The sequence below is a fragment of the Molossus molossus genome, unplaced genomic scaffold (genome assembly GCF_014108415.1).
Source record: "Molossus molossus isolate mMolMol1 unplaced genomic scaffold, mMolMol1.p scaffold_m16_p_11, whole genome shotgun sequence".
NCBI lineage: Eukaryota > Metazoa > Chordata > Mammalia > Chiroptera > Molossidae > Molossus > Molossus molossus.
In genome coordinates, this window is record NW_023425346.1 from 68,150,524 (window position 1) to 68,172,490 (window position 21,967).

General features: G+C 39.1%; 1 protein-coding gene across 1 annotated transcript in view; it reads left to right on the forward strand.

Annotated features, from left to right (window-relative positions):
* PDE1A (phosphodiesterase 1A) overlaps positions 1–21,967 on the forward strand; it is an 81,238-nt gene that overhangs the window by 53,861 nt on the left and 5,410 nt on the right. Inside the window, exons 10-12 of the mRNA XM_036254962.1 lie at positions 3,779–3,860; positions 5,898–6,015; positions 7,073–7,218. Of these exons, the coding sequence (XP_036110855.1) occupies positions 3,779–3,860; positions 5,898–6,015; positions 7,073–7,218 (346 nt within the window). The remainder of the gene's footprint in view (positions 1–3,778; positions 3,861–5,897; positions 6,016–7,072; positions 7,219–21,967) is intronic.

The window sequence follows — 21,967 nt, forward strand, 5'->3', positions numbered from 1 at the left end:
TTGCTTTGTGACACATGAAAAAAAAAAAAAGAGATATATGTGTAAAACTCAGCCAAGGAGAAACAAAGAACTGAAATTCAAGTTATCTAGAAGGGAAGGTCAAAATGATTGTTTCAGCCTAAATTGTATACAGTCGTGCCCCTTTATTTTCTTCAGTGTTGCTGGAAGTGGTATAAAGTGTGTTATTTAAAAATAAGTTTATGTCCCAAAGTAATACAAATGTATTTAGAGAGTGAATTCTCAGCCAAGGATCTAGTATCACAAGTTTAGAGACACACCAAAGCATTTTCGTAGATGTAAAGAACTGTAGCTGTGAGCCAGGGTAACACCTTAAAACTAAAAAAAGCAAAGCTTACAGTTTTAAAGATCATGAAAGTCTAAACAATTACACAGGCATACTAAAGTTCTGTAAAATATAACACTCACAAAAATACAATTATATCATATAAATTGTGCTGAAACTGAATGCTAGCTCTAATGATCACTAAGCATTTAAATGGTTTTGATGACTTTCTTAGAATTTAGAAGGGCCATTTTTAGGAGGAACGCAGGAATGTAATTAGGTGGCCTAAATTCCTTTAATGAGTTGTTCAAAGAAGGGGAAACTATTGCATCTGCCTCCCCTCCTTTTAAATGTCAATTAAATTCCCCTGTTGAACTCAGGGTCCCGCTAGTACTACTATTGGCCTCACAGTGGCCTCCAAGCCTGTGGCACGAGACTTGCTACATGTTTGTTGTTGCTGTTGCTTCTGAGATTAAAACTTAAGTGTCAGTTCAAAAAGGTTTCTCAAGATTTCATACTTCACTTTTTCCTACCTTCTACATTTCTTTAAAACTATAGAAACTGTTTGCCTTCAGAGAAAATTGCAAAAAAGAAAAAAAAATGCCAGTAGGTCACTGGAATTGACACCTTGTTGACAGCTATCAGAGCATTTCACGCTGTCAGGAAAGCATAAAAACAAGTATTAGGTCTTTGCTGTGGCCTTTCGAAGAAGAAACCCCAGCAACCTCCAGGACACAGCTGTCAGGCCTGAGCACGGCAGGCGGCCTGTGTCCCATGTCGGAGGGTCACTTTCTCTGCTTCCACACCTGCAGGCTCACCCTCAAGAACAGGGGCAGAATCCAGGGTTGTAACTGAGTGGCATTGCTTAATTAATTGCGTTCAGTGGCTTTAGGGCCCTAGAATTTTGCTCCAATGACATATGAGTCAACACCTCAGAACGTCTGTGTATTCGGTACGTTACAGCTCTTTGAAAGCATCCGTTTGGCCCCCTGAAGTCAGCACAGTCAGACGAGAGCACAACCGCCACGGAGAACTGGTTGACGTCACAGTACCTGTGCCCTTGACCCCTGATTGTATCTGGATGGAAAGTAAATGTTCCCCATTCAGGGACAGAATAAGGAAACTTATTCAAATGTGTACTCCGGGGCCCTAGCTTTCTCTTTACGTATCTTTTCTTCTCCCTTCGTAGTACCCAACTGGGTCTCTGGCGCCTCGTAGTCTGGCTGTGCTCACAGCCTTTATTCACCCTACAGAATAAATAACACTTTGAAATATTTGTAAACAAATTAAATAATCGATGATCTTTCATGTTCATTGTGCCTTAGCAGTGGCAATTTTACATTCTCAATCAATAGTAGAGAACAAGAAGCAAATGGAAAATAAAACCTCTCACTCTGTCTGTTGGAAGGTCCACCCTGCATGTATCTGTCAAAGGCCCAAGTCCTGGTATTGCCGTCCAGCGCTCTATAAAATTTAGCTCACGGAAGGTAATCATCGCCATGCTTTTTTCAGGCCCACACAATCATTTTTAGGTCAAACAAATAACTTATAGAGTATAAACACACATCTATTAAAATATCAGATGGCCACTCCTTGAACAATAAAACAAATCAGTTGTAACTACATATTTCAAATAAGTGTCCTCCGAGTCACACTTCCCATGAAGTGTATTTCTATTTCAACAATAGTAATATCATTATTTATATTTTCACATGAAGTATTAATGATATTATTCTTGCATTTTATTCTCAACATGTTAAAAATCAAATCCATTATAACCTTCAAATCTAGCCCTCATACAGATTGTCTTTGTTATTCGTGGCACCAAAGACGCCTTTGCAGTCAGGTTTGAAGGCCAAGAGTCCATTTCCATTCATCTCAAGCCATCCTCCACACTGCTGACAAGTTAATCTTTCCAAAGTCTAATTTCTGCCATGTCAGTTCCTTGGCAGAAAAGGGAGGTGGGTGCAATGCCTCTCCACTACATAAATTAACTACCCTCCTTTTCCTGTGTCTTAATGCCTTCAAGGTATGCATTAGGCATCATAAATACCTCAAATTTCACAGCTCTGTACTTTTGCTGTTATGGTTTATTGTTCTTATTAGCTAACCTGTAATGACTACTTACTAAATATTAGGCCCTGTCCTTAGGCTTCACATACATTATCTTAGATAACCTCAGGGTAATTTTATTTGGTAGATACTATTATATCTTTATTCCTAAAATGAATAAACCAAATTACCAAGTTAGGTAACAGATGAGGAGAATTGGTTTTGGCCAAGACCATGATATGTCTGAGGTAACAGAGTTAGCCCGCTGAAGAGAGCAGTGATTCAATACTGTGTCTTGCGACTCCAAGGCTAATGACCCTAATAATTCTCTTTCACCTGCCCGTTAAAATGGACATAAATATTAATTCCAAATGGGATGGATGCTGTTATTCTCTACGGGAATGAGGATAGTCGCTGAAAGAGATCACGGAAGCTCTATTCCCTATTTGCGTTGTCCTGGCATGGTGACTATATTTAGATTTTCCTGAACAATTCTGATTTCAAATTTCCCACCCCTCATAATCACAGGCATGGTTTAAGGGAAATGCACCAGAAAAGATTAATTGGCCTTTGATGTAAAGACCATGACGGGGAGGTGTTGGAGGAGCAGAGCGGCTGGAAGCTCTGAAGTCCTCCGAAAGGTGTTGGTTGTTGCATGGACTTGACAGGCAAGCGAAGTGAAGACCCCTCCCTTTTGTCTCCTGATTTTGGGACCTGACCGTGTCTCTACTGGTGGTCTTAGGCAAGGCCAGCGCACCCCTTGGAGGTGTACAACAAATAGCTTTGGAGAAAGTAGATCCCAAAGCCTTCTTGCAAATGGCCGGACAACTGAAGTGAACAGGCACAGGCGAAGTCTTCTCTGTTTCTTTTGTAAGCACAGATGCAAAGGAAAGAACTGATGTTTGATAAACCTTGTGATAATCCAGTTTTACCCAGAGCAGCTGTCTTTATTTTAGGAGATGGAAATCCAATGAGCTCTTCTGATGTTAAATCCAAACATTTAAACGGAATCCTTTAACATATGGGCTCAGTTAATCTACCCTAGATAAGATTAATTAATAATTTTATAAATTGACATTTAAATTTTCCCTGAGAAAATTATTAAATAAAATTATGCCAACAGAATTTAAGAATGTTAAAGATATCCTTTGTTACTTGCTATGGAAGATTCAAATAAAATCGGTTTATATAATCAAAGGGCTGTAATACCAACCCAGAGTCTCCACATTCTGAAAAATGCTCACTTCTTTTTCTTTTGCAATATGTTCTCAAAGCAGAATAGATTTATACAAACTTAGACTATGCTTTTGGTTTCATCAAAATAAATAAATACACAGTGCCAATTAAAAAATGAAAAATGTGGCTTTTGGCTTTGTGTCTAGGCGGCTTGTTATCTGAGCTTCTCCAAACTAAGTCTGTACTAATGAGCTTTCCTTTCTGCAGGGAGATAAAGAAGCTGAACTAGGCCTTCCATTTTCCCCGCTTTGTGATCGGAACTCAACGATGGTGGCCCAGTCCCAAATAGGTAATACTGAAGATGGTGGTCACGAAGAAGGGGTGTGTGCTTGTCAGTTTTCCAGTGGACACACCATGTTGCCCAAAGGGACAGCATCCATGAAAACCTTATTCCATATTCCTGACAAATTTGTTGTTTAGACCCAACTATATGGTGTGAAATCATAGGAATTATTAAAGCAGTCTCACAAAATGAATTCAGTGACTCAGTATTAGTCAATGTGATTGTTATTCTGCTGGTAATCCTTTTAGAAAAAAAGGGATAACTTTAATCGTGTGGAAGAAACTGCCTCTTTTGATGTTTTTTGGCTGGTCACCGTTTTTTGTAATTTAATCTTTTGAATATAGAACAAGTCAATGAAAATAAGAATGTATCTGTTCTGTTATCACTGTTTGCATAATATGCTTAATATACTAGCCTATATTCTATTGGACAAAAATTCTTATGATATGAATAGACAAGCCAACAATAAGACATTTGTAAAATGATACTGCTCCCAACCATTTTCATTCTTTTTATTTATATTTGTTTTGGACGCTTCAAGTCTTGCCCATTATTAAAGCATAGGATCACTATGCTGCATAGTTCAAATGTTTGTCATTGTTCCCTGAGTCAGCATCTGCGTTACTTCCTGTCTATTAGATGGCTGCCTTCCCTCCCTAGCTGTTCCAGCTCTACCTCCTACAAAGCTGAGTCAGCTTTGTAACAAAGCCTCTTGCTCTGACCTTTCCCCCTCCCCACCCTAGTTCCAACAGCTGTCTTTCTAGATACTATACACAGGTGCCTGTCCTGCAGGTGTGAGTGTGGCAGGTTCAGAACCTCCTCAGGCAACCTGGGAAGAATGGACGTGCCTGAGACTGGTTGCTATAATATACATTGCTGCTCTTTTAGTACAGCTGACCTCTTATTTGGCAGTCTCCAGCATCCAGGCATTTAAAACCATAGCCAGAACTTGAAACAGCACCCTGGCTGGCCAATTAACATTGCTTTGGCTTGAAGGCACCAATTAAAACACAAAACTATTGAATTTTTTAAAAAATTAAAAATGTACCTCAATGTATTTTATGAGTAATCCAATTATTTGAAATGTGAATTACTTTTATGCGAGTATCTGGTGGATGGCCTACACTTCAAATGTGGATATTGCTCGGGGCACTGTTACCTAGAAAACCTCCCTCCACTGATTCTATACTCAAATGGTAGTCCATTGCTTCTAGGTGTGTTTCAGGCAATAAGCAAATAAGCACTAGATTTCCAGCACCATGCCTCTCCTGGGACCTTTAGTTGATTGCACACCGTGCTTAGAATAGGTTGTGTTCTCTTCCACTTAGACACTGGGTGGTAAGTGCACTATTCTCTCTGGGTCATTTTCCATCTTGATGAATACTTTAAATGTAAAAGTCTTTATTCATTCTGACATCTCCAAGTGGTGAGATTAATGTTGTCCCCCAGAGATGAGAGTGTTCTCTGCTGATGTGACAGAACATGCCCACACGCTGTGAACTAACACTATACATCCACAGAATAATAAACAACAATCTGGAATATTAAATACTGGCAGAAAGCTCTGACTAACATAGTAACAGGAGGGGAAGTGCTTGCCTTCCTGTTGCCTAAGAAAATACTTTAATTTTATTTATTTGAAGCTTAGATATTATTTCTTGTTGGTGAATAATAAAATTCACACTCAAATGAAGACCTTTCAGAAAGGATAATGATCCCCCTCATTGAGAAAGGCAAACATATTAGTTCTGGGTAGATCTGAATTTATTGTTAACAATAGTATGAGGCCCAATATTAAGTAGGAAAGCCAATATACTTGAGTTAGCAAGATTAAATTGTATCACTACCACTGTTTGAGAGAATATTTTATATAGCTGTTAACCATCCCCATAGATTGTGTTATTAGAAAAATCATTGCAAGGAGTAAAAAAACAATATTATAGTTGATACTTGCTATCAGGAGTATCAAAAAGTCTTCATTATTACCAATTTTAGAATTCAGTAAATAGTAACATTTGAATTTATCTTTTTTTGCTTTTGTAGGTTTTATCGATTTCATAGTAGAGCCAACATTTTCTCTTCTGACAGACTCAACAGAGAAAATTATTATTCCTCTTATAGAGGAAGACTCAAAAACTGAAAATTCTTATGGAGCAAGCAGGTTTGATTTTTTTTTTTTTGCATTATTTTTCATCTTTATGATGTTTCACTACCTTTTAATTATGATTATTATTTCTTACATCTAGGCAGGAAAGTTCTTATAAGAACTATTAGATGGTATTGCCACCTAGTGGCTGTTTATTATATTGCATATGCCTTTGAAATAACGGATGTCCATTACAAATATCAAAGTACTAAGGAGTATAGCATAATACTATTCAATACCAAAGAGAATAAAATTATTTAAATTTTTATTGACAATATAGGTTTTGTGTCCTGGATAGCTAACATATCTGGTTATGTTAGTGTGCTTACCAACGAATCAATCACTACCCACTTATATATCTTGAAAGCTGCCTTTATCAAAGCGCCTTTATCAAGGTGCCTTTTAAATGATGTGAATAAAATGAATCTATATAAAGTCCATTTTATATACAGTTACATTATTCCAAACCAGAATTTTTAATTGATAAATTTGATCAGGGATGTTATTTAAAACTTCCAGTTGCAGAAAAATCATGCTAAATTCTTAGCCATCTGAGCACACAGTTTTTCCTAATAGCATACCAACAGGCTCCCTAAATGTTGCCCTAATGAGGAAACTGGGGGAATGTTCTACCTGAGAAAGATTCAGGTTAGCCTGGAGACTAAATGGGGGGGAAGGGCAGGTGCCATTGCCCACTTGGGGCTCCAGAATTGTGATGCCCTTTTGGTGATGTTCATCAATGGACTCACTAAGTCACCTCACCCCAAGTCTGCTGCTCTCATCAGGCCTCTCCACTGTATAACAAACGAGCACCCCAACCTGCTGCCCTGGGAGTCCCTGACAGAGTCCTTGGTCCTCTCCGTGAAGCAAGGAAAGGAGCGAAGTGAGCAGCACTAACATGTGCTCAAATTGGGCCTGAGCACCTGCCCTCCTGCTTCTCCAGTTGGTTTTGTAAAGTGTTTCAGGCTTTGCTCCCTCATCCCATGTCCCGATCTTTGTATTTTCTGGTCTCTCTGATTGTTACTGTTAGCTCAAGTACCTTTATGTATTTACACACTGCTGATTCCTTTAGACGATCAAATATGAAAGGCACCATGAACGATGGAACCTATTCCCCAGACTACTCTCTTGCAAGTGTGGACCTGAAAAGCTTCAAAAACAACCTGGTGGACATCATCCAGCAGAACAAGGAGAGATGGAAAGAATTAGCTGCACAAGGTATAGTTCATCTATATTGCTCATGAAGCCTTCCTGCCATCTCTCTCTATCTTAACTCCTCTGAGATTTTGGAATTTTTCCACCTAGATTTCTTCTTTGATAAAATATGTAAGTCATTGTTGGTATTTGGAATTTAGCTACCCTTTTATGATTCGTAAGAACGTTGGTTGATCTATTGAAGAAAAAGAGATTCTGCTCTGTTTATGCCACATGGATGTGGAAGTATGTGTCAGTGGGTGTCGGTGAAGTGGATAGAAAGGATGGGACAATACAATGGTGACAAAACTCGACATGTTCATTTCTAGAGGTGCTTTTGAGCCTGTGTTTCAGGCTTTGCGAGTGGCTTTTGTGTTGCCTTAGGAATGTAACACCTAGTGTCAGAGATTTGGGTGTCTGGTTCTTTCTTCTTTCAATTTACTAAGTTACTTTTTTGGCTGACAGTTTCACTCATGAGTTGGAAAAGTCATTTGTAATATACGACCAGAGAAAACAAATGTGAAGCTAGCTCTAGTTATTTCTGAGATATTTTCTGATTCAAATAAACTAGTCTGTTTCATTTACAGAACACGTGAGTTAGTACTCATCGTTAATGTTAATGTAGAAAATTAGTTTTCAAATTCCAGACCGGGCGCCTGCCTTCTCTCTCACTCCGACCCATAGCTCTGGATCGCTCATGCTCTGCACTCCCTGCAGAGTGGCTTTCTAGCAGCTTCTCAAAACACCCAGGGTCTTTGCAATGATTGTTTCTTCAACCAGAAATTCTTTTGGGTCTCTCTGCAAAGCTGATTCCTTCTTAGCTGTCATGTCTATTTTCAATTTTAATTTGAAAAAACACAGCATTTAATAACTCATTTAACTTAATTCTCACATGATCTTACCAGTTATACACTACTGCTATTCCCATTTTACATAAGGAAACCAAAGCAGAGGACAGTTTTGTGACTGGCCCCAAATCCCACAATTAGTAAGTAAAGGAGCTAGAATTCAGTCTTTCCAAATGCAGTGCCCGAAGGCCCATGCTAGGCAGAACTCCCCAAAGCAACTCACTTTGACCACTAAGAGTGAAATGTGTCCTCTGTCCTATTTTCCCCCATTACAGCCTAGTTTAGTCACTTCACAGTGATATCACTAATCTATAATCAATATTTGCTTAATTCTTTCCTTGTTTACCACGACTTCCACATGGGAATGTGCGGTCCACCAAAGTCCGGACGTGGTCTGCTGTGCAGTGTGTCCTTGGCGACTGGCACCGTGCTAGGCACATACTAGGCTCTCGGCAAATATTTGCCTAATTAAATAAGTAATTAATCCTGGATGATGTCACATTATTCTCCACCTCTGTCATTAAAAAATAAAAGAAATACTGATGCAATGCCATTATCTGAACCTGTAACTTACATTTTCTCAGGCACATAAATCTGATTAATTAGAAAATTATAAATACATAATCAACAGTAGATAATAGTGAGGTTAATCAGTAACTAACTTAACCTTTCCACCAAATAACACAAAAAAACGTAGAAAACTTTGTCTTTGATATTTAAAACAAATTTTAAATACGGACTTTGTGTTTTACAAAAATTTAAAATATGCTCTTGAAACCCAAGAATATAAGGACCACTGCTTTTTAACAGTTTTGCAAAACTAAACTAGCGCAGGAAGGTTCTTTCGGAGCGTCTACCACGCACGCGCAGTTCCTCGGTCAGCCAGGGATGTGTCAGGGCGTCTCAGCCCTTCTGTGACCTCTAATTGCTGGGATCTGTCTGTGACATTCTGCTGGTCTACCACTTACCCCGAACTTGGACCACAACCTCAGGCTTGAAAAGCTGTCGGTTTTCCCCCTTTTCCTAAACGAAATCCCTCACTTCCTGTAGGAGAAACCAGGGACTAGTGCCCTGTTGCCGGGCCAGACTGAGTCTGCGGCCTCTGCAGCCAGGCGCGTCCTGCAGCCCGTCCGGCCCGGGGCTGGCGGAGGGCGGGGGGCAGCCGGCTCCGGGGGGCGCGGGTCTCTGCTGCTCCTACCCGAGTCTCCGCAGTTTGTCTTGAAGAGCTGTTTCTCAGGTTGCTGTGCTGCCCTGACTGATTTCCAGTTGATGGGATCGTTCATATCTTCCAATTTATACTTCTTTTCTGTAGAGAGAAAACATTTGAAGGTGTTTTAAAAAATATGGTTTTATTTGTGTTGTTTTTTTTTTTTTGAGAGAGGAGGGGAGAGAGAGAAACATCAATGAGAGATACACGATTGGCTGCCTCCCGCACACCCCTTGCTGGGGATCAAGCCCACAACCTGGGCATGTGCCCTGACCGGGAATTTAACTGGGACCTCTCAGTCCATGGGATGATGCTCAGTCCACTGAGCCACACCGGCTGGGCCACACTTGGACCCTTCACATCACTGGAACAGGAAGTCCTCTTTCTCCACATTGGTTTTTTGAGAGAATGAGAGGAGTTGATTTATGTCATCGGCTTAAAAGTACCTGGAATAGCAGCACTACACGAGTTGCTGTTGGTACTATAATTATTATTTGCTGTCCTTCTGTTATGTGTTTTAGGAATTAGGGGTATGTGGGGGGAAAGAGACAACAATGCCTGTCCTTGTGAAAGAGGGCGCAGACATTAGGAACAAGATTGCAATTCTAAATAAGGATGGCCAGGAAAGGCTGTGCCGAGAAAGTAGTAATTTAAGTAAATGCATGGAAGGAAGTTAGGTCTGGGTAAGAGGTAGGAAATGCATTTTCAGACGGAAGAAATAACTAGCAAAATATCTGGGAGGTCAAGCTACCTGACATGCAAAAATAACAGGAAGCAAATGGAGCTGAGGGAAACCGAGCAAGTGGGGATGTGCTAAATGGGGCTCGTGCAACGTCATTGGTTCTAGCCAGAGAGACAGGTAGCTAAATTTGCAGAATTCTGAGGAAGAAAAATAAAGTGATCTGAATTGAAGTTTTAAAAGGATCACTCTGGCTACAGAACGGACAATATTCTTCCCTGTGGGAGGCAAAAATGGAAACAAGGGGGCCAGAAAGGAGGATATTGTTTATAATCCAGGAGAAAGAAGGGGGTTAAATCATGTGGTCTTGGGGGGGGAGGGGCAACTATCCTAACTCTGGATACCTAGAGATGGTGGCTTAAGCCAGTCTGCATGAATAGAAAGAGATAGCAAAAATAGATTGGATTCTGGATGTATTTTGAAAGCAGAACTGTTAGGATTTGTTAACGGAGATAAACCAAAGAACGTATATGCATATGTGCATAGCCAATGGACAGAGACAATAGTGTGGTGAAGGAGGGGGAGTGGGGAGGAGGGAGTCAATGGGGGAAAATGAGGGCATCTGTAATACTTTCAACAATATAGATGAAAAAATAAGATAAAGTTAAGAGTCAAGAAGGATGCCAGGACTTCAGGCTTTTATGTTACACATTAATTGTGTATATGTAAATTTATATGATTATTTTGCAGAACAAGTTGGCATCTCCAGCAAAGCTGAAGGTGCACACGTCATATTTCTCAGTAATTGCACTTCTATATGTTCACCCTCGAGAAACTTTTGTTCATGTGCATCAGAAGACATGGACAAAATGTTCATAGCAGCATTGGGTATGAGTGCAAAATACCTGAAAAAAAAGTAAAATCAATTCATAAGCTGGGTATATTCATGTCATGGACCAGCATGCTACTGTTAGGATAAATGAGTTTTAGCTGTGAGCATCCGCCGGATGAAAGACACACTATGTTGAGCAAAATATATAAGCTGCTGAAATATAGCAAGATGCCATTTATAGAACATTTAAAAAAAACTTACAAGCTAAGCAATAGGTTTTAGAATACACAGATGATAAAACTAAAGAATGGTGGAGGAAACATTCAGAATCTAGGAGGAAGACTGAGATTTATTTAGGAATTAGTAATATTTTATTTCTTAGGTTGGGTGCTAGGCACACAAATGTCCTTTTATGATATTGTTTTACCTACTATATATGCTTTATATTCGTACATGTAATCCACTTGTATGAATACAATATTTTATAATAATAAAAAATATGACCTGCCAGACACACATATATGTATGTATTTGTCTTCAATACACTGAAGGTGAAAGTTTATGATAATTGCATTCAGAGGAGAAACAGGTTATATGATGCTTAGAGCTACGGAATATTAATTAAATTCCGAGGCTCTGAACAGAATCCCGAATGTTGGGTCATCATTGTATTAGCCCTGAAGCCGTATCTCAGAATATCTCAGAAAGATCCCACTAATCCGACAGCAGTGGAAGGTGTGGCTGCTTAGGCTCCTAAGAACTGAGCTCCTGGGTCATCAGTTTTAACAAACAAAACAAAACACTTCTTAAATGACTAATTTCATTCACCAAGCCTTCTGTTAAGGATCTGGGAGCATCCACCTAAGAATGTCGTATGTAAACACATTCCTTTTTGACATGCTGCCTTTTCAGAAACTAAAAAAAATGCTTTTCTCCATCCCAAATGGTTTACTTTTTTAGTTCAATCTTATCCATTTAGAGTGAGGAAAATGCTTTCATAATCTACTCAGTATTCCTCAGCATCCTAAGTCTTTGCCCAGGCTGCACCTTTTTCTGTTCTACGTAAGAGCAGATAGGACATTTTGGGGAGCGGAGTGTGTGCCTCTCTTTCTAGTGAGGTAGTTGGAGGGAAAGAGAGGGAAAAGTTACTCTTCTATTTCTGCCTATAAAGTCTCAGGCAAATCATGTAACTTAGCCTCAAAACATGTGACTACTGGGAACATAATATCTGCCCTGAAGAAGGAGCAGACACACCCAGAAGTCCTGGCCCAATCTCCAGTTAAGCTGCACAGACCTGAAGATCTGTGATGCAGCTTTGAGAGCAAGGCCCCTAAGGAAGTAAGAAAAACAAAAGTACATTTGTCTGTGCTGGTGGTGAATGGGTGACAGATGCCGAATGAACAACCAAGGAAATCATAAACAGGAAAGAAAGTATACATTTTCAAGTGCCATGTAAATGTAGCTCATTTTCACTGGTGGCCTCCCGTCCTATGTCTGAGCAACATCTGGGTCCGGAGCTGTGACGGGGAGTGGAGGAGGTCCGTACTAGTGAACTGTAAGACAAGCACATGTGTTTAGAGCGGCCCCTGCATGGCAACACATGTCTGCTCTTCCTCAAAACAAAAGGGTTGCTCTTGTCAACCGCCTGAGAGTTTGGTTCACCTTTAGATAAAAGATTTCCGCATGGAATCGGGTCCACCAAATTCCCCTGGATAGGAACAAAACTATGCATCAACCCCCGCTCTGCTTTCTCTCCCATCTTCTCAAGGAGAATGCGTGCTTGAGAAACACTCGTGTCCCACCGTGGCTCCGGGGGGTTAGCCTGGAATAGAATGCATGTTTCTCACTGTGCTGGGCAATATTCTGACTTATCTGATATTGATTCAAATCCCAAAAAACTAGCCCAAAGAAGATTAAGAAGGAAGAAAAGGAGGCCATGTGGAATCTGAGATGCCACCGGATTGCATTGTGCACCCATCACAGCTGTTTAGAGCCAGAAGGAAACCTAGAGCTAGCTAAAGGCAAGCCTGGCATTTTAGAGTATCTATTAAAATCTGCAAACACACAAGTATTTTCTAGTTTCTTTTTGTTACTTATTTCCTACCTAATTGCTTTAGAGTCATAGAATGTATTCAGTGTGATCTCATCCATTTGAGCTTTTTTGAGACCTGGTTTGGGCTTAAGTAGCTCATATGGGCCACCAAGAAAGGAAAACAGTAAATTAGATTTTCCAATTGTTTTCCTTGAGTCCACTTCACAAGCAAGTTTACCAGAACATTCTGAAATGGAAATGGTTTTGGCACTCAGCTTGTCTCTGAATTTAAAGGGAAGGTGTTTAACGAGTCAGCATTAAGTGTGATATTTCTTAATTTCTTTGATCTTTTTATGAAGTTAATTATATTCCCATCAATAAATAATTTGTTAAGAAAATGTGTTGTCTTTTCATAGCTTTTAAAAGAATGCATATGGCCTGGCTGGTATGGTTAAGTGATTGAGCATCAACCCATGCACCAGGAGGTTGCTGGTTCGATTCCAGGTCAGGGCACATGCCCAGGTTGTGGGCCAAATCCCCAGTGGGGGGCATGCAGGAGGCAGCTAGTCAATGTTCTCGCTCATCGATGTTTCTCTCTCTCTCTCTCTCTCTCTCTCTCTCTCTCTTTCTCTCTCCCTCCCTTCCTCTCTCTAAAATCAACAAAAAGAAATATTTTAATAATAAGTAAAAAATAAATAAAAGAATTTATATGATTTTTTTTCAGTTGATTCATAGGATGAATTATATTAATAGATTTTCCAATGTTGAACTACCTTGTATTTCTTGGATAAACCCAAATTAATCATGATGCATTTACTTTTTAAAATTACTTTTCCTAACTTTAAAAAATCTATATTTATGAATAAGCTTAACCTGTCATTTTTCTTTTTCATACTGACCTTGTCTTGTTTTGGTATTGTGGTTATACTAACCTCATAAAATGAGCTGGAATTTTAAAAATTTTGCCACCTCTCAGAATTCCAGATAAGAGAAGGTAACAAGAGTCTCTTTTACATCTGGGTCCCTGAGTTATTTCCAAAATCTTTCACACTTTTCACACTCAAAATGTGACAGGACTGGAAAACCAGGGTCCTGTGTCAGAGGCTACAAGTATCTAGCTCTCTTGTGTCTTCCATCTCTTTTCCCGCCTCTGTCTTCCTTTGGGTGCCATAGATTATAAAAACGAAACAAAACAAACAAAAAAAACTTGCCACTGGAACAATAGTTAAACCTCGCTCACCACCAACCTGAATTCTCCACTTACCCCTATTGCTTTTCTTGGAGAAAGCTTCAATCCGTGTCCAGTGAACTAAAAATCCTAGAAATCTTCTGGATAGAGTTTGATTCTTTTCCAAGAACCTTTGTTCCATACACAGACGTGGGTTTTGAATCTAATGATTAAGAATGTATGCTTTTGTTTCTGTGTACGTCCATCACAACACCTACATCTACTTGTCCAAATGGGTGTGGGCCATGGTAGCCAACGGTGGGAATAAAACCAGACTAGTTAATATATCACAGTATCAGCTTATCAACAAAGATAAACAGCTTTTGTAGTTTTCAGAAGAGAAATTAAAAATAATATGATTGTTCAATTAACTTTATTTAAAGCAATATTACTAGATTAACATTTATTATTTTTCACCACTTTGAAGGAGAAATAAGATTAGAACTTAAATTTCCTTTTAATTTGAAGAATTCGAAAGAATACAGGCACCCCATGTTCATTGCAGCTTTATTTACAATAGCCAAGATTTGGAAGCAGCCTAAGTGCCCATCAGTAGGTGAGTGGATAAAAAAGCTGTGGTGTATTTACACAATGGAATACTATGCAGTTATTAAAAGAAGGAAATCTTACCTTTTGTAACAGCATGGATGGACCTAGAGATTATTACTAAGTGAAATAATCCAATCAGAGAAAGACAAATACCATAGTTCGCACTTATATGTAGAATCTACTGAACAGAATAAACTGACAAACACAATGGAAACAGAGGCTGTCAAAGGGGAGGGGTGTTGGGGGCTCGATGAGAAGGATGAAGGATTTAAGCAAAGGAAAATAAGGAAGGTCATGGACACAGACAGCAGTATGGTGATTGCCAGAGAGAAGGGGCATGAGGGAGGTAGAAGGTAAGCGGAGAATTAAAGGATGTCTGGCCAGAGTGGCTTAGATGGTTGGAGTGTCATCCTGTGCACCGAAAGGTTGCCGGGTTTGGTCCCCAGTCGGGGCATGTATGGAGGGCAGCCAGTCAATGTTTCCCTCTCACATTGAAGGGTTTTTTCTCTCTCCCCCTCTCTCTAAGCATATCCTAAGTTAAGAATTAAAAATAGAGAGAGAGAAGAGCTTAAATAACAGGTTGAATTGTGAGTGTGTACTTCTGTGTTATTCATTTATTTACCCATTCGTTTGTAAAGACAAGCTCAATAAAGCATGACATTTCACCAGCTCCTGGTCAAGCACAGACTGGAATCCGAGCCAGCACCCCCAGGCAGGCCGTACACAGGAAACAACCGCGTGTACTTTGGTGATGCTATTCCTTAGGGCACCTGTCGTGGGTCACACAGCTCTACCTGCAGGGTTTGCCCTTTGCTCCTGGGAAAGCCAGTGGCCTGCCTACCTTACCCTGTTCTTTCCTCCTCGTGGAATGCAAGTTTTGGGGTCTCCTCCTCCAGTCTACTCATTAAAATCCTACCTGTCTTCCAAAACCCCATTAAAAGGTCTTTTCTAAGAACTATGACGTCTTTGCATAAGCATAGATAGCTTATTCATATCACAGTGGGAGTAGTTAGATTCTGCTTTGCAGAATCTCAAAATAGTTTAAAAAAAGGCTTTCAACGGGGACCTACCAAAACCAGTGTTAGACTAGCAGTGGGAGTGAGTGGCGAGGAGACTCAGGATGTGTTTCCAGTTCCACACGCCTGATAGAATCTGCCTTCCCCTCTACGGGCCTGCACACCCCTCCACCCAGGCGCTGCGCATTAGGAAATATTTGCTCAGACTGTGTTGCACACTTTAAAACTATAGAGCCTGACAGAAAGCTGAGAATGACTAATGAGATTGTTCCGAAACTGTTTACAGAGGCCTACTATGTGCAAAACAAATGCCTGTAGATATTTTTTGAGACCAGAACCCATGGATGTTCAGCTTTAGATCTTCGATGGCTCCTGTTCAGGGCCAGGTAAGAGTTCAGTAGAGGAGAATTGACTCTATACTACGGAAATCTGATTCTAACCGTGAGTCCATATAAATGAAGTGATATTACCCACTATATTGTATAATTTTTTGTTAGCCAAAAGATCAAAAACAAAACAAAATGAAAAACCTACTGAGAAATGGCTAACAGAAAAACTAAACGTAAGGGATACCTGGCGCCCCCTCCCCAATGCCAAATCCTCCTCTTGCCCAGTGTCCATACTTGCTATGTTTCCAACACTCCAAACCTATTCCCTTGCTCTACTCTTACTTTGCAATATGAGTTATACCTGCAAGAGCTTACAGAAGATTTGTAGCCTCTGAAAACTAGGGGGTAAAAGCACAACAATGGAAATTGAGGGAGTAGAGAAGGTAGTGCTGGGGATGAAAGTGGCAGATGGGATGTTGCACTTTTGAGCAGAGGTGATGGAGGAAGAGCGAGACTGAAGACTTTGAGCATTAGGTAGGCAATCGTGCTCCTAAGAGGTTCTCTCTTTCAGGTGCTACTCACCTCCCAGAATTTATAATCAGAGTTTGGTCCTTAAAGTGTTCACACTAGGCTCAAGACTTTCTTGTACTCCCTGATAATTAGCTCAGTGCAAAGTACATTATAAGCTTTGTTGTCTTAACGTTATACTGCAGAACCGAATGTCAGTCTCTTCATTTGTCAACACGCACCTTTGCTCTATCTACAAAACTTCTAATCTTACATTCCTCTTAATTCAAGATCTCTCTCTCTCTTTCTTTTCTCACTCTGCCTCCAGAATCCCCTCAGTTGCTCAAAACAATTTAGTTTGGGCCTCAAATGTAACCCATTTAACAAAACTAAACCCCAACAATTGGCCTAGAGGTATCTCTATAGCTCTTCATGCATGCCTTGTGGTGTCCGAGATAATCAGCCAAAATTATCCTCCCACATTCTACCATAATTACCCAATACTTATGAGTTATAGAACTTACTTTTTAGAGTTATATTAAATTACTAAAAGGAGAATTATATTGAGCATGATTATAACTTGTGAGATACACACATAAGAAAAGCAGAATGATTTTCTTTATGCTTTCTCAGGAGATTAAAAAGCCCCTTACTAGATTCCAAGAGCTCTACTCGAGACAAAATGAGCTAGAATTAAGTTCCCTAGAAATCCAGACTATTATCTTAAATGGCTTTCAGGCAACAATTTAAGTGGTGACAAAAATATGTTGAATTAGAAAAAAGAATGATCTCAAGATCATCATTATTGAATATATTAATTACAAAAGGTTTCAGGAACAAAAGTAAAATATATTAAAACTTAAAAAGAAATATATTAATTATATTTATTTTCATAAATTTACCACCATTCCTACAAACATTGTTAATTATAAACACCAAGTAAAATTTATTTTTTCACCAGTTCTTCACAGCATTTTCTCTAGATTGCTAAAATAAGTAATTTTTTTTTCCAAAAGTATAAACTTGTTCTCAGAGTGTAAGTGTCCCTGATTAGTACATATCTTTAAGTAAAGTCTCATGCATGGTGGCAGCACTAATTTGACCAAAAGACTTGGAGATTTCAATCTACTTGCTGGAAATCCACCAGTGAGAGAAAGGGAACCCATTTTACAGATCGCTCGACTGGAGTCGTGAACCACGTTAATAACACCTACAAATTCCTTGGCTGTTTCCAGGGGCCATGAGAACAGATCCAGCTGACACTACGTCAGCGTCTTTATGCTTTCAAATGTCTGTTGAAATGGCATTTGTAGCAATTCTCTTTACTAAGACAATGTGAATGTCAATACATGCTGTTTGAACAGATACTTACTAATTTTGACATTTTTGCAACAAAGCTGACCCATCTATTTATACTTTGGCTGTCCCTTTTCTAGAGCATTGAAAAGGGAGTATGACTTTCCTAAGCGTAATTTATCTTTTATATTAACGTTATTTGTTTTTCTGAACAAATGCCTGTCATTTAAAATATTATCTATGCCCTGGTCAGTTTGGCTCAGCGGTTAGAGCGTCGGCCTGCGGACCAGAGAGTCCCAGGTTTGGTTCCTGCTGGGGGCATGTACCTGGGTTGCAGTTCATCCCTGGCCCCGGTTGGGTTCGTGGGGGTGGCAGCCAGTCAATGTGTCTCTCTCACATCGATGTTTCTCTCTCTTTCTCCCTCCCTATCTGATGGTGGATGCAGAAATGTCCTCAAGTGAGGATAAAAAAAAATATTTATAAGAAAATAAATAATGATTTATAAAATTTTAAGGGACAGAAAAAATGTTTATGATAGTAGGAGTGCACAGCAGGGTTAGACTGGCTTAAGGCACTGTGTGTGTTTCTGTGGAATTTGTGAACAATTTGTCCAATATGTAATTCAGTTTAAGGTTAGCCAAGTCAATTTCCTCCTGAAAAGCCTGTTTTTCACATATGGCTCCTCTACATCTTTTTTACTGTGATCCTTTTACTGTTGACTTAATGGCTAATTGTACAAGACTAGTAGGAGCACCCCAGTAATTAATTAGCTGAGACTGGCTGGGGTCCAATATTGAATAATATATTTTCACAAAAAAGTATACTTATCCTTACTCTCTGGCTCTGCCTTCAGGGAAGAAAAAAAAAAAAAAAGAGCTATCATTTACTAACAGATTTAATTTAAAAGATAAGGCATATACTCATAATAAGGAGAAACAAAAAAGAAACATAGGAGGTAATAAATTATACCCTGTTATTTCTTTGGAAATTTGTATTTAGCACAAAACTAATTTTTAAAAAGAGAGTAGATTTAAAGTCTGTTTTAAAGAGAGTTGTGAGGTATCTAAGGATAGACAGTATATAAGCATGGCAGAAACGGTCAACGTGATATGCAGATGATTATAACTTGGGAAATAGTGGAACTCGAGGTGGAGATTCTGGTTGCATGTGGAATGTAGCCACTCGATAGTCTTGAAACCTTGGACAGGTGATAATTAAAAACAAACAAAAAGCACATATATTACTATATCACATCACTAAGATAATTTAAATAGGCTGATAATTATATTTTAATGTGAGTGGATTCCTTTGTAATCCTATGTATTTTATTCTATTTATTTATAAATTATGTTTTGAGAAAGCCATAGTTTCACCAAACTACAAGGGCCCATGATTCAAAAACTTTTGAAACCTTGGACTATATGGATGTTCCTCATGGCCTTTTATTTATATTATTAATTTATTTTTGTTACAGATGTTTCTCCTTTTCCCCCATTGACACCCTCCTCCCAATCCTGCCCCACCGCCCACATTGTTGTCTATATCCGTTGATTATGCAGATATGCATATAAGCTCTTTGATACATCTCTTCCTTTCCTCCCAACCTCCTCTTCTGAAGTTTGTCATGTACCCTACTTCTATGTCTCTGGGTCTATTTTGTTCATCAGCTAATTTTGTTCATTAGATCCCACAAGTAAGTGAGATCATGTGATATTTGTCGTTCTCTGATTGGCTTATTTCACTTAGCATAATGCCCTCCAGGTTCCTCCATGTCGTTTCAAAGAAATCACTCTTAAGCCAAAATGATCTTTGATGGATTGAAAACATTTCTTCTCTGGCAGAGTGATAAGTCAAAATGACATGACTCTCTTTTTTATGGAAGATGAAGGGTTACTTCCAAGTAGTATTATCTGAGTTCATTGTAAAGGATTCCACAACCAAGAGTTATTTCAAAAAGAGAGAGACTTCATTAACTGCCAACAGAATCCCATCAAAATCTTTTACTGATGAGATACCAGAATCTTACAGATAATTTTCTTTTTTGCTATAGATATTTCATATTTGTCATTTTTACAAGTGTACTGGTAACCTATGTTTCCTACATACAGTTTTCGTATATCATAAATGCATAGGAAATGTTGACCTTACACTTTTTTTTTTTAGCCATATAATGTTCATTGGCTTGGAGGCGTTTGGTAGGAAAAAATCTTGCTTAATTTTAATTCTGTTGAATTTGCTGAGGACTCCGGGATTTTCCAAAGCAATCTGGCTGCCATGCAATTGCTCCTGAAAACATCTGATATTCTACAGTTTCTCAAGGAAAACACTTTGTTTTCAATGCTGCAAAATTCTTGAGTTGGTCATAGTTTTTATTTGCTACTTTTCTAATTACATATATAGAATTACACTTGGATGTAATCTGTGTATCATTTTTGTGTGTGTGTGTAATTATGGCATTATTACTATTTGCTAATTTTGTTCCTTGTCAACTCCTTTGTTATTGGTGAGTCCTTTATCCACTCGGTATAAGAACAGTTGCTGGTAGGTGGACCTCAGTGTCCTTTGCCCATTGTAAAAATTTTTGAGAGCCAGAGAATTAATTACTTATATTCTTGTCTTTTAATTCAGTGTATTTTTTCTACTCTGTTCTGTTCTGTTCTTTGTAGTCCGTTTTTGTGTTTTTTTTTGTTTTGTTTTTTTTTATAATCTAGTCATAAGGAACAGGATATTAAAGCCAAGACTCTAAGATAACAAATGTCAGAAACAAACTGATTTGAGAAACAAACATTTCAAAGTAGTTTCAAAAGCCAATTATAGGATGCTCATTGCCCTCACCCAACTCAAACAGTGAAAGGGTCAGGTTGACAGTTGCAAAAGGATTCGTGAGGCAGACTTCTTTAATGAGCCCTCTGCGACTGGGAAAAACGTAGAAATGCTTCCTTCTTCATCACAGATCAAGGAAAGAGAGTTTCACCATAATAGCTGGGGCTTGAAGTTCAGGGCATTTGGTTAATGGAGTCCAGTTCTTACATGAGAAATATAAAGGGTTAGATGATGACAGATGACCAAAGTAGACTTCAGCCTTTCCTCAAGTAACTAATGCATACATTTCCTTCACAAGTGCTTCATGTGAACAAATACCCCCCCCCCACATGTGCAAGGGCAGTAGTACCTCAGCAGATAGAAACGTGAAAGGTACCTACAAATGTCCAGAGGTCTTGGACACTGTAAAGGAACCAGAGTCTCATGTGCCCATACCAAAGTGGTGAAAGTCTCTAACCATTGTCCTTGGCAAGAAGTCCCCGAAGAGCCCCTGAATGTGCTCCCAGAAGATTCAGCTCTGAACTCCTGACAGTGGTGCTGGTCACGGAGAAACTGCAGCTCCTGGCGGGCGTCTTCTCTCCTTTCTCCAGCTCAAGAGGGCAAGGCAGTCATTTGGGGGAGGGTGGACAAAACAAGAAAAAACATCAACCATGCCCCACCCCCTACACCATTTCTGGACTCTCTAACAAACTCAATGTTGGAAAGAAATTTTTTCTTTGTTTTAAGATTGATGTGTATTCATGTGATCAGAACTTCTAACATCTGAGTTGAGACTTTGGCAACTTAATAGGATCACACGATTTTTCATTACCTAAGAATGATCAGAAAAGTCATGATACTGTCTGAAATTTTGATCCTGGTACAATATATTTTAAAAATAAAGTGGGATGCCCAGCTGGTATAGCTCAGTGGTTGAGTGTTGACCCATGCACCATGAGGTTGCTGGTTCGATTCCCAGTCAGGGCACATGCCCAGGTCGTGGGCCAAATCCCCATTGGGGGGCATGCAGGAGGGAGCCAATCAGTGTTCTCTCATTGATGTTTCTGTCTTTCTGTCCCTCCTCCTTCCTCTCTCTCTAAAATCAATAAAGAAAAAAAAATTTTTAAATAAAATAAAGTGAGAGACAAAATAAATTTACTTTGTGATAGCACCCTATGAGTTCTATATGTTCACTAATTTTATAAGCTCCATAGAAAATCTGTTGCAACTGATATAATGCAGGCTTGCAACACATGTTGAAGGAATTATCTCTTAGTTAATTGGTGCAAAGTTTAACTGTTAATATATTTTCAATTAAACTTCAGACAGAAAAAGCTATTTCCTAAAATATCCAGGTATTTTGAGTAATTGACTCATAAATTAATTTCTGTGATGGTTGTTTGCTTTCTTTCTCATATACTAAGACTCTTTTAACTGTACGTCTTGCT